The 17,118-nt window shown below is 45.1% G+C and overlaps 1 protein-coding gene across 1 annotated transcript in view; it reads right to left on the reverse strand.

Moving 5' to 3' along the window:
* The window catches only part of TGS1 (trimethylguanosine synthase 1), a 32,658-nt gene that overhangs the window by 9,534 nt on the left and 6,006 nt on the right, over positions 1–17,118 (reverse strand). The window contains 11 exon segments of the mRNA XM_006191048.3: positions 752–968; positions 4,293–4,439; positions 5,102–5,213; positions 5,215–5,258; positions 6,967–7,111; positions 7,113–7,274; positions 8,962–9,136; positions 11,188–11,274; positions 12,722–12,839; positions 14,710–15,529; positions 15,854–16,026. Coding sequence (XP_006191110.2) covers positions 752–968; positions 4,293–4,439; positions 5,102–5,213; positions 5,215–5,258; positions 6,967–7,111; positions 7,113–7,274; positions 8,962–9,136; positions 11,188–11,274; positions 12,722–12,839; positions 14,710–15,529; positions 15,854–16,026 — 2,200 coding nt within the window.

Consider the following 17,118-nt stretch of genomic DNA (forward strand, 5'->3'; position numbering starts at 1 on the left):
ATAAGGCAGACATTTAAATCCCCTAACGGGACCTAAGAGAGAACTAAGCAGCTTACTGTCCCTGATGGGTCGGGGATTCGAGGTTCAATCTACTGATTCAAGGTTCCCAGTAGAAGGAAGCCAAGAGGGAAGTAACATGCTCTTTCTTTCTGCCACAGAAAGGACAGAAAAGGACAAAACCACCTCTTCCCAGTAAAGAGAAGAGACAAGTAACTCCGCCCACTATATTTTTCTAAATTTTAATTAGTAATTTAAAACACAATTCCTGTTAGAGTCAAACACATGATTCCTTTGGGGAGTAAAGATAAAGAAAGGGACAAATAATAAATGAGATAAGAGTTTGCTTCAGTATCTTGGAAAAGTAACAGGGGAAATCTGAAGACACACAGAGAGTTACAAGTCAGTGTGAGTCGAAGAAAAGTCAGGGGATAGCTGTGGACTCTAGGGACAACTCTTGAGGAAACTCCCAATTTTGAGACAATAATTCCAAACAATGAATGCTTTTTAGTTCTTGTTTTGTGATATAAAATTGGAGAATAAGCAATGGAAATATAACCTCACATTTCCACAGCTTTTGGGGATCAATCACCCGTTAGTTTTGAGGCAAAACAAACTGGAATCTATCAAGTGCTATTAGCTAATCTCTCTCCTCTTCACCAATTTGTTTCTCTCTTTCAAACACACACCACACACCCGCCCACCCCCTCCACAACCACTGTCTGAGTAAACTCCTAGGATGAGCAAAGGATATCCATCAGGGGACATCATTGTCCTGATGTCAAAGATCTCTGCAGTGGCGTAGTCCGGTCCCCCCCATGGCGGGCTGAGGAACACGACGTCGGCCTTTAAACCAGGAGCCAGCTGCAGGAAATCTCCACAGATGAACTCAATCTTGTCCGCCGTCCCATAAACTTCTGCATTGTTGCGAGCAAGGTCAATCTTGACAGGATCAATGTCAATGGCGATCACTAACAACGGGAACAAGAAAGATGAGTTAGGTGATACTGGTCATTCGTTATACAGAATAGCTCATCTCATGAGCAGTCTGTATTTTCTGTACAAGATCCCCCCTTTTTAAAAAAGACTTTTTCAAGGGAGATTTGGCCACAGATATGAGACAGAGAATTTAACAAAAATGTTCATCTAAATTAGAAGAGTCCCTTGTGTTGTACCAAGAGAGTGGGACTGAAGGGCCTGGCCTTCAGAGCTGCCTCACTCCGCCCAGGGCGAGCAGTGGTGGGGGCCGCCCGGCGTCTGCTGAGCACCCCATCTGGGCTCAGGCCGGGCTCTGCAAGGTGCACAGCTGGGCTGCCCACACTTGGGAAGGTGACGGCTGCACGAGAAGCCTACAGATGCTCAGATTTCAGATAAGACCCATTTCCTCAAAACAAGGCAACTTTCAAAGGAAGACAAATTTGACAACTTCTAAAGAAAGACAAAATAATAAAACACGTTTGATGAACCTATGTCGCCGACTTACGCAGAGACGTGAAGACACGTGCTGGGGCTGTTTAAGGAGACACTTTAGGTGGAAGAGCAGGCGTTCTGTCCCCACTGCACAGGCTTTCATTTAATTTACTGCAATTTCATAATCAGCAACGCAAACATAAGTGAATTTTGGCTCACTCACGTCTTGCGGTAAATTACTCAAATGCACCTGTATGGGCATCAGTATGTTACTCATGGTATTTTATATCTGGAAGGGCTAAGTGGCATCCTGATACATACACCGTGGTTGTCAAGGAAACAGCCGTTTTCCAGAAAATGTGGGTTTCAGAATTTGTTAACACTTTTGGGAAATAATGTACTAAATAAATCACTTGAACAATGAATGCAAGCACCAATTATTACGTTGCAAAATCATGCATTTGCAATGCTATTTTTCTGTTCTAAATAAAGTAACATTCATACTTAAGAGAAAAGAGAGAAACATCCTTTTTAGCTGCTTAATCTGCTACAGTTATTGTACAGAGACGATGCAAAGATATACTTACAACAGCAAAAATTCGATGGAAAAAGATGACTTTCAACATCAAGTAAATTCAGTGAACCCTCATGCTTTCACCTGCACTTCCCTGGGAGGCCATCTGTTTTCAGGCCTAACAGAACACAAGCAACGCAGACCTACCACATAAATGAAATCCTGACAAATGCTGGAGGGGACCATATATTGGACTGCACTGTCCAATAATGGTAGCCACTAGCCACATGGGGCTATTACCTTTAAATTGATTAAAATGAAACAATATTAAGAATTTAGATCCTCAGTCACACTGTCATATTTGAAATGCTTGACAGTCACAGGTGGCCAGTGGCTGCCATACTGGAGGGCACAGATACAGAGCATGTCTATCAACACACACACACACACATATACAGTTATACATACACACACACACACACAGTTATACATACATATATACACACGTACACACAGTTATACACACACACATACACAGTTACACATACACACAGTTATACAGACATATACACACATACATACAGTTATATAGACATACATATACAGTTAAAGAGTGACTGATTGAGTGCTCATGTGTGTGTATAAACACAAACACACAATGACACTTTGTTTCGAACTCCCTACCATAATGCTGGCAGCTCGCCCACACTAGGGGCGACACATACCACCACCACAAGAGCACCTGTGAGTCACTACTGTGGGTGTGGGGAGAAGGTCGTGGGACACGACTGCATGAACACACTCGAGGACCTGAGCCCCGGTTCACAGGCTGCAAGGACAGAAGCCAGAGTGTGCCTCCTTTTCTTCCCGGACGGAGGCTGGCGATCTCTGAGTGTGAGTGACGGGCTGTGAGGACAGGGCAGATGCAGTCTTCTTTAGCTTGAGACCCACTGTTAGACATTTTCCTTTACCAAATATGTACTAAGCTACAGAGGACCGTGGCAACAGACCTATGCTCAAAGAAATACAAATCTACAATATGGACAGTTTCTGTAATGTTTTGAAAAAATTTCCAGATCTATTTGCTAGTTTATCGGAGGGCAGATATGTTAATGTTCATTATATAATACAACGCTGACTGAAGACAAATTTTCCAAATGTTGAGGAAAAATCATTTTCATCCAATAAACATGGATTTGAGCTCACAAGGAGTGGCTTATCTGGACAAAGGCAGAGAAGAGCTTTAAGAGTAAGTAGTGAATTCTGGGAAGAGAAGAGAATAATTCCTATTCTAGTAAATATGGAAGTGGCTTTCATCCAGGCTGTCAGGAGGCCATACAGTTAGCAGGTGTCATGCTCCGGGGGACAGGCGTGATCAGATACGGGCCTCAGGTCAGCAGTGCTGGTCTCAAGGTCGATGTTCAGTTGCTCTTCATCACGTTCCAGCCCCTGTATCATGCTTTCCAGGATCATATGCTGTCCTAGTTAACATTAGGAACTTCATATAAATTAATGAGACTCAATTGAAATTTACTGAAATGGAAGCCATACATATACTGGTGGGACAAAAAAGCTGCTTCAGAATATGACTTCTTAACAGTTGACGTCTCTAAAATATCACATTAAACTTCAATTTAAAAAGAATTTAGAAAGAAGAGCGATAGTAGATTCAGAAAAAGTAAGCCCTGGCCTCATGACTCGCTGTGTCAACTGGGGCAGACTGTCCAATGTCGTGAAGCCTCCTCTCCCCCGGGAAACGGCACACGTCCTGCCTACTGGACACAGACCCCGGCGGACGCACAGTAACAGAGGCTTTCTTTCCTTTGATTCCCAAGTCACACGACCAAGTGGACAATCCAGAATTTCCGAGTCTTAGTGCCTCAGAATGTTGCCACTGAAGGGTGTCACAGAGGACCTCTCCATTCAACATCTCCGTTCAATTAAGCCTGAAGGCTGCCCACAGTCACACAGGTGGAGAGCGGCAAAGCTGGGAACCCCTGTCCACTCGTCTTTCCTTCTAAAGAACAGTCTCCCATTTAATATTTTTAGTTTTACATAATGTTATAATCTTGGCTCCGCGAGTTGTGTCTGTGATCTCGGGCAAGTTACTTCGTTTTTTATTTCTTGATTTATTTGTGAAACACAGATAGTAATAGACACTCATCACAAGACTGGAGACTAAATACATGAACACAGAGGCACTTACACCGGTATACAAAGTGTATGCTAAATATATGCTAGCTATTATTATTATATATTTGGGATTAAATGATTAATTATTAAATCTCAGCAAAGACAGGCTGAAGCAAAATGAAGCACTGACTGAATAAACTGAGAGTAAAGTACTTTTCTTCCATTGGCGACCACTCACCCCTCTTTCCTGTCAAGGCAAACTGAATGGTATTTCCTCCAACTCCACAAAATGCGTCGACGACGACGCCACCACACGTGAAGGCCTGGCTGACTCTGCCCGCGATGTGTTTGGCGATCTTCTCGGGTGTGACTGAGAACCAGCCCTCTGCGAAGGGAGAGTGCTTCTGTTATGACGCTCAGTGTCAGGAAGCCAAGCCAAACACATGTGTAACTATATGTTATATACTTTAAAAAAAACGTAGTTTCTCTGTTCAAAAAATCATAAGCCATCTAGTTTGAAAGAAAAGGTCTACAGATCCCGTTATAAGAAGGAGTGGCATCATTCCCATGCCCAGTTTCCGCAGAAGCAACTGCCTCGCCCCGTCCCCAACTCTTTCCCAGTGCACCTCTCACAACTGAATGCGACTCCAGCTTTTTTGTTTGAAGCACTGACTTCTGACGACCTATTATGGAAAATGGAAAGTCAGCTCTCCTGACTGACCACTCCCCCAGCTTCACTGAGGTTCCCAACTGGAATACTGAATTGTAGGTTGTAATGTCGTAACAGTGTGCAATTTGTAACTTTATTATTGTTGCATAAAAATATCCTTGTTCTTAGAAAATACACACTGAAGTAGTCAGGGGCAGGGGCACTTGGATCAGAAAACACACACACACCACACGGAAGGACAGGGAAGGTGTGGCAAAGTGTCAGAAAGGAGCTGGATCTGAGCAAAGCGGGTATGAAAACTTCTCACTATTCTTGCAACTTTTCTCTAAGTCTGGAATTATTTCAAGGTGAAGTTAGAAACCACACGTGCACTCTACCGCGGTCTAACTTGACGCCGTCGTCGAAGCGGGAGAAGAGCCGGTATCTCTGGGCCCAGTACTTCGCCAGCTCAGGCACAGCAGCGATGTCGGGAGGCAGGCCAACTGTCCTTTCTGTCCTTGCTTCTCTTCTTCTTCCTCTTCTTCTTATTTCCAGCTACAATAAGAGAATAGAAGTAATACAGATGCTCACTACAAGAGGAGGAACTCACAGGTGACTTTACCTGCAAGTGTAGGCACATCAGGTAATTCCCACCTGGGGCTCCGTGCAGGAGCAGCGCAGACTCCAACGACAGCCTGTCGTGCTACCTGCCGGCTGCCCTGAGCCTGGGAAAGTAACCTCGGCTCCTAAGCTTCTATTTCTCATTCCCCTGAAGGAGTGAGTGAGTGGGTGGTGTTTCACCTCCTCACCTCACAGGACCCTCGGGACACACGCAGAGGTACGAGTACGGTGTGAAAGTTGTCACTTCTCTTAGATAAGACACTGCGATAGTGGGTGAGTTACAGACGTCCCCCTGCTCTTCTTGAACAGAAGCTCCCAAGAACTGACTGAGCTCTAACTAACTCTCAGCTACACCAGTGCTCAGAGCCCAGCCGTGACCCAGAAGTCGTACGGCCTCTAGGAAACTGAAATGGGTCACTAGCTTCATTCAATAGAAAAGGCTTTCAATCATTCAGACTAACTTCTTAGACAAATGATTTTCATTAGTTTAGTTTTTAGTTCTGCGCAGATTAGACACAGCAACTCAGAAAGACAAGAGTGCTGTCGTACCCAAGTACGAGGACAAGAAGTGGCACCGACAAGTAACTCCACCACACTGAAACGGTCCTCAGACACTGCTCTGTGTCTTAACAGGGTCATCTGACCACTGCAAGCAGCCAAAGGCATCGTCAGTAGCAAAGTGCAGTGAGTTTCTCAAGAGGTGGGACAATAACACTGTCAAGTGCACAACTCCTCATTGTACGGGACTGGACACTGGTAACCTACACAAGACGCCAGCATTCCCCAGGCCATTCTAACCAACATCTTCCAAGTTCCTGGGATGGTGGTATCACCCCGGCTGAGAACACCAGCAACCTGACAAGTGGTGATCAGGGAAGTAGGGGCGGGTGGGAGGATGGGATTTAGGAATCAGACAACTTGGTACCGAGTTCCTGCTACGCCACTTACTGGCTGTGTAATCTTGGGAAAATTTCCACCTTATAAAAGCCATAATATTCCAAAAATATATAACTGGAATTACATATAAATGAAATAAAAATAATAGTTGTTTTTAAAATTATAAAAGAACATTTGCTATTATTATTTTAAAAATTAAAGAACATTTGCCGTAAAATAAATTCAAATAGTACAAAAGAGCATAAAGTGAAAAGGCTGCTGTTCCTCATTCTCACAGCCAACTACTGTAAATACTTTTTTACATCAATGTACCAGTCCAAAAAGCAAAAACCGCTACCAACAACCATCACCACAAAAACCAACAAGAACAAAAAAGATTATCCAAAAGAAAACCAAGGCAATACTAAATTTCAACAGGAGCACGAGGCACCGGCCACCCCGAGCCCAGGGAGCAGAGTGCGGTGCAGAGGCCGGTCCTAACGGCACACAGAGGAGCTCAGACAGTTTCCCCACGTGCTTTGCGGTTTTATTTTATTGTGCTCGTTCAGCCAAGAGTGCAGGGTGTTCTGGGTGCCAATCATAGCCATTAGCACATTTACGCTAAATACGACTTCTTTCAACTCAAGAATAAATACGCGTGAGTTCTTAGGGAGAGATGATTCGTAGGTGACCCCGTGGGAAAAGCACGTCGGAAACAGCGCATCTCAGCCTGCCAGCGCCAGCGAGCGAAGCACCGCGCTCCTACCTTCAGCTTCCGCCTGACGGGGGTCTGGTCCAGCCTGAGCCACGCCATCCTCTGCATCTGCGGCGGCTGCCGCCGCGCCATCCCCGGCATTTTCTTCTGCTTGCAGCTCCGCCGCTGGAGACCCAGCACGGCCCTCCCCAGGTTCCAGGGCTGCTTACCTCCCGCGGGGTGTCACCTTTCTTCATATTCCTCTCTCGCTCCTCTGACCCACTGCTGGTGCACGTGTCCTGCACGTTGTCACCAGAAACTGACTCCTGTGATGCTTCTGCATCCACTGGTTCATTAACCCATTTTAGGAATTTTTCTACCTGAAATTTTAACACGTAACAAGCATGAATTAATTCCAGATCACACTGAATAGTCCCACTTGCTTTACCATTTGCGACTTGACAAGCTGTGTCACAACTACTAGCCGAGACGAGTAGACGGTGCCACCCAGCTAAGGTGAGTAAGTCGCTCCACCCTAAGTGCACTTGGCTATCTGGACGCACCACGACCTTATTAAAGATCTCTTTAAAAGGAAAAGCAAATCCGACTGAATGCAAAGTGATGACCTTCCTGTTATCAATCAACATGAAAAGGAGAAAGCTGAACCGTCCCAGTGACTTTCCACAAAGGCGTCTAACAACAGTATAACCGTACTATGCGTCACCACTACAGACGGACCTAACTGTTGTCGAGCCATCAATTTTAGTTTTTCAAATTACACAGAGCTTTCTGCCCTGGCCCAGGCTACAGTCTATGTTAAATGGTACTCAGCATCAAAGATGAACTCCACAAAGACGTGGCGCCGAGCTGTCTCTAAGGATAAAAGCAGTGCTATCTTGAAAGGAATGCACTCTGTCTTCTAATGAAGCAGGAGAGCCAATAAGACCCTCTTTGAAATGTGAACAAGGCTCAAGGTCAGATGATATACACTTCCCGGCAATCTTCTGTAACAAGGATATTCTTCATAACAGTCCTCCGTGGCCTTCCCAAGAGTTAGGAAAGGAGGACCAGAGTGACAGACAGAGATGCACACGGACAGCAGACCAAAACCTCCCTCTGAGGGGACTGGCCTGTCCATCAACTGGGCGCCTGAGGACACAAGAGCCGCTCGCACTGCTTCCTCAGAGGCTGTGTTTCTGCTCTTCATCTACTGAGGAACATGTGGCACCACCACATCCAACCACCCAGCACGCTACAAAAAGTTCTGCAGGGCTGACTGGACTGATACTGGGAAATGTGTTCCAGACACAGCCAGGGCCACTAAAATATTAAAATACCATCTGCAACCATCCAATCTGAAATATAATAAAAGCAAAGCTATAAATTGATAGCATGTTTAGAAGGGCGGTGAAGGCAGGGAAGGATCGTGGACTCCAAAGGTAAAACAGAGTCATCCCGGGATCAGAGATTCTGCACCAAAGAGCTCCTGGAGATGTGAGAGACACAAAATTCTCCTCCCTGGATGGTGCTTTTTTCCTGTAATGGAGAAGGATCACTCACCGAGCCAAGCAAAAGCAACTCTGATTACTTTTGTCTTCCAGGGGCTTAGACGGCAGGTTCAGCCAAGTCCAGGAGAGGGGCTGAGTATTCCACCTAACAGTGAATCTCTAAGTCAGCATTGAGGTTCCTGCCATTGGGGTGAACCTGTCAGTGCAAAGTCTGACTCATCATCCCTCGACGACCTCGAGATTGAGGCTCACAACAAACGCTCTATCAGGGATCGCGCTTCTGGGGCCCTACGTAGCCTGAAACCGCGCAGAAGCTGCTACGCGTTCCAGACACCACTGCTCTGCAGCTTTCAAAAACGTCCCTTCACCCTACTCTCAACTTACCCTTTTTGCAAATTTATTTCACACAATATATGCCTTTAGGAAGCAAATGGAAAAGAATTTTAGGTACCGTTGTATCTGACAGAAACAGGGTTCCCATTTGCAAACAATAATTTTAGGGAGTCAAGGTCACAAAGTGACACCCTACCTCTAAATATAAAACAAAATCTATACATACCTTACTCAAAGTTTTGCTTTTCTTAAAAAGCGTTTTTTCTGGCTCTTCAGTAAAGAAGATGTGTTTGTTTTTCATACTGATTCGTCGTCTCATGTCCAAGAACTTTGATTTATACTTCACATTCTTCTGTAGGTACCTGACCTGCCGGTGGCTGAAATCTGAAATTTCACCGTATCTGTGACCAAACCAAAAGAAGTGAACTCAAACCTCAGGGTCGATGAGTTTGTTTCCTTATGAAAAAAGAGGAAAAACTAACAATTTTCACTATTTTTCTCTTAGCAGCAACTGTTCTAATTTCATTTTGTTAAATTACAGAAATTATGAAATAAAGTTAAAAATGTAGAGGACTTTAAAGGTCTAGTTTGTATGTTAATTTTCAAGTAAATGTGAAACACCAAAGGTGGGAATGTCAATATCTTACATGTAACAGAAAGTAGAGGTTACACTGTAAAACGTAATAAAGAAATAGCAGAAAAACGTAACCCCAGTGCCTGCTGGGTAAATGGGATCTTTTCTCAGTCAGGTGATGCCCACACTCTTTAACACGTATCTGGGTATGTTCAAATCATCTTAAAAGTGCCACTAGATTCTTAACCTCAGTCAGTCTGAACTCACCTAAGCAGAAACCCCCGATTACTAAAATAACTAGAGAACACTTGCTGACTTAACCATCTGAACTTCCCCCCGAAAGAGCTGTGTCTGCTATGAGGCCTTCCCCGACTCTGCCAGGCCTCACAGGCAGCCTCTCCTGCAGACCCCTAGGGACCCAGAGTGTACTGTACAATGTAGCACCTCAAGGCTCAGTTTGGTTTTAAATTCAGGTGTTCTCTTCCAGCCATATTATAAGCTTCTTTTAAAAAGCGTATCTTATCCTTCTTTGTTGAGTAAAGTTGGGTGCTCTAAATGGAAAGAGAACAGCTAAGTTAAATCCCAGGTAACAGAATAAATCTCTGAGTATATACCAGCAAGAGCTACCTAAGTAATTCCTCAATAAAATTACATGTGGGTAGAAATGAATTCTGCCTGGAATTTAAATGTGGCAATATCAGGAAAACTCTTTCTATTATTTTTATGGACTCTAGGCTTAAATGATTACATGGCTTAAAGTACATAGAAATGATCATAATTACCTTGACGCAACATACTGACAGCTACATACGGCATAACTGACATACCATGATAGGTAACTGGTAGTTTTTTACAAAAATTTTCACAGTATTGTAACTGTGAATACGTATTTCTGAGCTAATCTGGGTATCAACCTTGAAAGCTGTGTCTTTTTCTTGTGGACTTCATAATGTCTAGGTATCCATTAAAACGTCACAACCAACAAAATTAAGTCTCAACCCACAGAAACATCAAAGACCTTAATCTTGTTTTCAGTCATGGTGTAAGCGGACACGAATGGCTGGTCTTTAGTGTGTGGTAACTAGTCAGTTCGCGCTTTATGTCACGTATAGGAAACCCTTCCATACCCTTGTATTTACTCCTGGGCATTTAATCTCAGGAAAATACAGTCTCTGCACCCAAAGTTCACAGCAGCTGCATTTCTAAGAGAGAAATGCCACACACAAACCAGGAGATTCGGCGGCTGAGCAACACCTGGCAGGTCCTCACCCCGTGGCGCTGCTCACAAACGAGGAGGAGGGGCTCTGGTCCCACAGTACCCGGGGGCCTCAAGGGCGTTTGCTTCGCTCTGAGGAAACAACCTGGACACACTGATGTCCTCAGGAGACGGTCAATTAAACGCTGCTGTGCTGGAAGGACTACGTGAGTGTTCGGATAAGGCAGGGCAGAAAGAACAAAGGTAACCGCAGGTCTGGACTTCTCGCGTCAGGGTCACCGCACGCCCCAGACGCACAGAGGCAGGCGTGTGAGATGCGGGGGGCGGAGGGAATGGCTTTCTCCGCGGCTGGGCTTGAATCCCCTCTCCAGGAAATGACGCGACTGATCCTGACCAAGTCAAAACCTCTGTGAGTGGCAGCTGCTTCATCTGTGAACTTGGACTAATGCTGGGTGGCTACGAAGCGAGCTGAGTCAATGCGTGGGAATGCGTCAAATGTACAGTGTTGCCTCCACAACTCCCACCAAGAGAGGTTAGTGTTGCTGTAACATCTCAAATGGTATCAACACACAGCCGTTGTTAGCTATCTGAGCATCAGAGAGCTTTAAGATAGCGGAAGTGGTTAAGATTTCTGGAAGACAAAAGCGTTAATTGATAATTACTTTTGTCCGGAGCCATGCTTGAATCCTAGAAGGGAACCGCTGTCATCGAAGTCCAAATCCGGGTTTTCATCGATGTCCAGTTCATGGCTAAACAAATAAACAAAGCAAACTGTGATAAGCCGTTACCTCCAGAGCCCACAAGTGCAAATACCAAAAGGCACAGAGTCAACCCATGCAAACTCCCCCATCACAACCATCACCCGTAGTTCAGAAACCCAGAGAGACAGGACAGGGTACTTTCATCAGGACTTTTCCAAATGAGATAAATTACCTAGCAGTGTGTGGAACACAGTAATGAGCACTGAAATCCTAAACCAGGGCAGGTAATTATCTCTATTCCTGAACATGGAAAAATACGGATCTCCGCATTTTCTTTTGGAAAAGCACCAGCTAACCCGCAGTCTTAAACTACCCTCCGAGGTCGCAGCTCTAGGAGTCCTCCTTAAAAACAAACAAGGAAGCATCTGAGAAGGATCAACCCAACCAAGAAAGCTACCAAAGGAAAAGAAATACTGCTTTTAAAGAGTAAGATTGTGAAGTAAATGACACTAAGTGACTCAGGACCCTCCAGCTTTCGGGGATAGCTTCTAGTGGTCCCTGCTGTCTGGGTGACAGGAGCAGATGAAAATGATGAGAAGTCACTCTTACAAATTAAGCTCACTGAGTATTTACGGGGGACCTACTGGGTCCCAAGAATATACCTATACACTGATCCTCTGCCTCTAGGAACCAGTGGGAACCAGTGCAGGAGCTGACAAGCAGGATGCACCACTTAGAAGGAACATGGCAGAGCATGCTTTTATGTACTGCCTCTCAAGCTTGCTTACTGGTTTCCGGGAAGGTGCATGGAACATCAGAATCTCATGCAGAGCACTTCATACCCTGTCAGGGAAACGAGCTGTTTCCAGCTAATGTCCACGTTCTGTAACGCCCATCCTCTCCTTGTATTTTATTGCATCCACCCTTGACCCCACGTTATTCTCCACCTGGTTAACTGCATGCATCGATGGTTTCCTAGAAAGCCTGCCTGTGGGAGAGCTGGTCTGGACCGTGGCTTCAGAGCTGCCCCTGCTGGAACCCAGCCCCTGGTAAGGCGCTCGTCCCTGCCCTGCCCCAGGACTCGTACCTACAGAACAGGAGCGTTAGATTCGCTGTATCTCAGGTCTATCTTAGCAATAAAACTCTGTGATAATATAAACCCAGACTTTTGGGAAAAAATGAGAACTCCCTTGAGAGAGAGAGACACCTAGTTACATATCAGATAAAGGCAATCATCCACTGACAGCCACCAAGTGTCAGATATATTACATGCTAGTTCAAGTCTTCCCAAAAATCTCACAAAAAAGGGCATCGGGCCCACTTTACAGATAAGACCCCGTGACTGAATAAGAGGCAGAGCAGGGCTCTGACCAGGGTCCTGCCAGGATGTGCAGTCTCCCCTGCGCAGGTGGCACAGCAGGCCCTCCACACGCGCAGTCAGGACACGGGGGCTCAGGGGCACGCGTTCTGGAGAGAGAGGGAGTGTGCGACTTGCCTCCTCCGGAGTTTGCTCCGCTTCTGCTCAGGTGGCTCTTCCTCGCTCTCGTCTCCGTCCGTGCCCTCGGGGTGGGGTCTGTCTTTGGCTGCGTTTGCTTCTAGTGACTCCTGTGAATCTAAAGAGGCAGGGACATTGCAGTGGACTCCCCTCCGGTTTGACAACTCTTCTGTCATTTGCAAAGGCAAAGTATTCCAGGGCCTTTCCTGCAATGAACTATATGCACTTATCAGGCAAAGTGCCAACCACACCTCTCTATTCTGTGTGTCTACACGCAGAGTCTGAGCACAAAAACTGGGAGCTGTGTCTATTAAAATCTAAAAGTTTCCATGATCTAACTACTTAAAAAGTGAACTAAAACTACTTTTTCCATATAGCTGTCCAAATCTATACAAATTAATCCACAAAGTTACCTTTGGAATAGCTGTTAGCGATGACATTTTGATGGAATTTTAATCTAAATGACTCTTAAAGATGGCATGATCACATTTGATTAAAGATCATTTCCCTTTATTAAGAAGCAAATACGTTTAATTATCTCTAATACAGCTCTTAAAATAATAATGGAAGTAACAGAAAGATAAGCACTACCATTTAAAAAGAGTATTTTTAACTTGCAGTGGCTCCGACTGAGGCACATGCCTGTCTCTGCTCTGCACTTCTTCAGGCTGGAATGACGTGTGTGGTGGGGCTAGAAGTGGAGAGGTGTCTGCAGTACACACTGGGCGGCTTTGATTGTGTGAGGACAGACTATTTCAGGAGAAGCTGACCACAAACAGCAGAAAACATCTTACACGTGCCTGAGGGGGCAGACTGTGAGGTTTGCTATGTTTAATGAAGGGAAAAAGGAGGAAGACGAGGGAGGGTAATCAAAACGAGGAACACAAAGGACTGACCAGTATACGTACTTCAAGTTTCAAGGTCAAAATAAGCACAGAAAGGATCAAAAGACTAAAACAGTCCCATTTAAAAAGGGCGAACAAAACAGCAAAACAGAAGGACTGAGAACATGCACTGAAGTTAGCTCTGCTGCACGAGGCAGAGAAGAGAGAAGCTCTCTAGTAACTCTCCGAATGAAACTTCAGGATGAAGGGAGACCAGTGATCTGGGAGGAGCAAGGCAGACCCACTCACTAAGGAGAAAGTCAAAACCTTTTGCTTTATGTATGAATGAGGCTGAGAAGAAAGTTGTTATAAGCCAGACTTTTCCACACCAAGCATCAAGAATGCCAAGACAACACATCAGGGGGCTTCAGGACAAATCCTAGTTATAAAACTGTCCTCTCCCGTCTTCCTGGTGCCCTCGGTTGGCCGTGCCCTTCTCCTGAGCGAGAGCGTTCTTACCCACCCACCTCTAACTTCTCCCAGCACACCTCGCACTGGCTTCCTTTCGCCCCGACAGCAGCACCAGTCTGCACAACAATTTCATTTTTAAACACTCAAGCAGGAGTCAACCAAGTTCCTTATCCTGGAAATTCTATGAGAATCCTGAAATCAACCTGTCCAGTTATAATATAACACCACACCCCGTGGAGTCTCTTTACAGAGCAAGACTTCACTTGTCCAGAGTGAATTCCAGACACGACTCACACTCAGATATTGCCTAGTGGCAAACGTGTACTTTCAACCACTCTTTAAGGTGCCTCCTATGAACTCGGTTGCTCCAGAGAAACTTGGTCATTCCAAGCTCCAAATTAGATTTCTCAACGGATTTCCAAGGTTTAATTCACTGGCCACCAAAGTACAAAAGGCAGGAATGATACTTTTGAGACCCCTATGCAAATATTATTTTTATTTATGTAAAAGGGTAATAAACAACTTGCAACATAAAAATAAGATGGATTAAATCATTCCATTGCTACACTGTAAAACATGGCTGGTACTATTTAACTCTACCATAAAGGACTAGTGTTAGTTATTTCGCTAAGCAGACTCGTTTTGTTAACCATTACTCAGTAGGATAAATGGATACACCTTGGCCAGTCTTACCCTGAGCTGGTTGCTCGGTGTTTCTCTTCTCAGACAAGCCGCTTTCTTTGGTTCCTCCGTTGCCTGGTTCACTTTGGCCAGAAGCAGGGCATTCTCTTCCCCTGTCAGCGTCACCTGGCCACTGACGTCCACCACCACGCACAGAGCAATCCAACCTGCTCTGTTCCACCTCCTCTGAATTCAGACTTATATTGCTAATCCCATCAAGTATTTCATTATGATCTCCACCACTTGAACTAGAACTTTCGCTGCCAGTTGATGATGATGGAGAAGCAAGTGAATCTGTTTTCATGCAATGTTCATCTGTCTTGTTGTCACCTTCCGTTTTAGACCCGTAAGTTTCTGCATCACAGCTTTCTGAGGCATCAAAAGTCCAACCCCGAGCTTCCCAGTAATGAAACTGCTCCAAATAATACCAATAGAGCTGACTGTAATGTTGTTCCCATTCTTCCTTTGTATCAGGGACGTTCCAAGGTTCAGGACACAGCGTCTGGTCGGGATGTTTTTCTTGCCAGCTTTGCCATAACAGTCCTCCACCATATTCATGCCAATACTTTTCCCATTTCTCTGTAATTTCTAGCTTTGGGGATACAGTATTTTCGACAGGAAGATTTTCAGTTTCAGTGTCTTCTTTGGTTTCAAGTTTACACGCTCTGGTGTTCTCACACTGCTTAACTGAAGGCAGGGTGTGTGGAGCCAAAATGTCATCTTCTTCATAATCTTGTCTCCAAGATTCTGTCATGATTTCCTCCAAGTACTTCTTTTGATGCTTTTTCTTTCTCTTTTTAATTTTAACTTTGTTTCTAGTATTCATGGATACCTACAAGGATAAATAGCTTGAACATAAATTGCACTTTAAAGCTGTAAGAGGAGTAGAATTCAAGTCCGTTTTGACACTGAATAATACAAATACCCTCGACCCCCGCCCTGGGTTACCATCTAAGTTTCCAAGAGGAGGAACAATCGCACACTCCCAAGAGGGACGGATTACAGCTTGTAGTTCTGGTTAATATAAATACACATTTAAGAAGAGGTGAAGTGTTCCAATTCATGAATGCATTAGATTTGGGATAAAAAATAATCCATGTGATATTTTACGAAGAAAACTAAGAAACAGAAACAATAGGAGTAAATTAATATTTACCTCAAAATTCTTATGTGCAGACACCCCACCGAACTGAAGGGGCAGCCCCATACTTCTCATGAGCTCAGCCTCAGAATCCAGTTCGCTTTCGTCTGGGCCCACGGCTCTGCTGTCACGTGACCCGGTAGTGCCGGGGCAGGGACCACTTTTGTCCTCCTCTGTGGCTTGGTCTCCTACACACAGCATTTGTTATGTTCACTTAGTTTAAGAGAAAATTTAGACGCAGGTTTTATCATCCTCATTTTAAAGGAAAAGTATCTAAGACCCAGAGTTGTTACATGACTTGCCCAAAGTAAAGGTGTGTAAATGTTACGATTTTTAAGAGGAAGAAAAATAAAAGGAAAAAAGAAGGAATTGATGGAAATACAGACTAGTGAAAAAGGAGCCCACTAAGGATCAAGAGACAGCCTCTGGTCGGGCCCTGCCTGCCGCTGCCCCCCGGCTGCCCACCCAGCCCTCTCCCCGGAGCACCTGCCCCGCGCTGGGCCGGGGCACAGGGCTGAGGACGCCCGAGGGGACGCAGCGGGGCGGCCCGGACTGGTACCTACACTTCCCCGCCCCTTGCTGGCAGCACTGCCGCACTAGGTCGCGGGTTTACAATGAGGGCTTGTGGACTCAGCTCAGAAGCTGTTAATAAGGTGGGCGGTACGTCTTCAAGCCTTCACGGGCAGTTCAATCACAGCCGTGATTTACAGCCTGGGACTCCGTGGGAAAGTTGACTTCATGAAAGGGTTGTGCTATTAAAAGCCTGAAATCCACTGAACTGGAGGACCCTCTCAGGTTCCCTGATTCTAGGACTTACAGAAAGCCTGTTTTATTGTAACAAAACAAGTTGACTTTATCAGAGTATGGTTATCTAAAAGTGGATCAGACCACTAGTTGGACAAATACCATTGAAATGCTCTATTTTAAAACGTTTGAGATAAAAATCACTTTATATACTAGCAGTCACCCAGGGCTGAGCCGCACTCCAGCTGCGTGGTCTCAGGCAACAGGACAGCGAACCTGACCACCGCAAAAACGGAGACTGAAAACAAGAGAGACCTCATATGCACAAACTCTAAAACAGGGAAAGATGACACCTAAGTAGTGAAGGGGATTCCTACTCACCGTGCCCCTGAAGGAACCCGCAAAAGCTCAGCAGAGAGCAAAATATGGGAAACGAGTCAGCGAAGCTTTCTGTTCCCCCCAGGGTGCGCATGGGAGCGAGTGTCTAAATAAACCTTATTTGTACGACACTGAAGCACAAACCAAACATCTCCCCC

The sequence above is a fragment of the Camelus ferus genome, chromosome 29 (assembly GCF_009834535.1).
Source record: "Camelus ferus isolate YT-003-E chromosome 29, BCGSAC_Cfer_1.0, whole genome shotgun sequence".
NCBI classification, from domain to species: Eukaryota; Metazoa; Chordata; class Mammalia; order Artiodactyla; family Camelidae; genus Camelus; species Camelus ferus.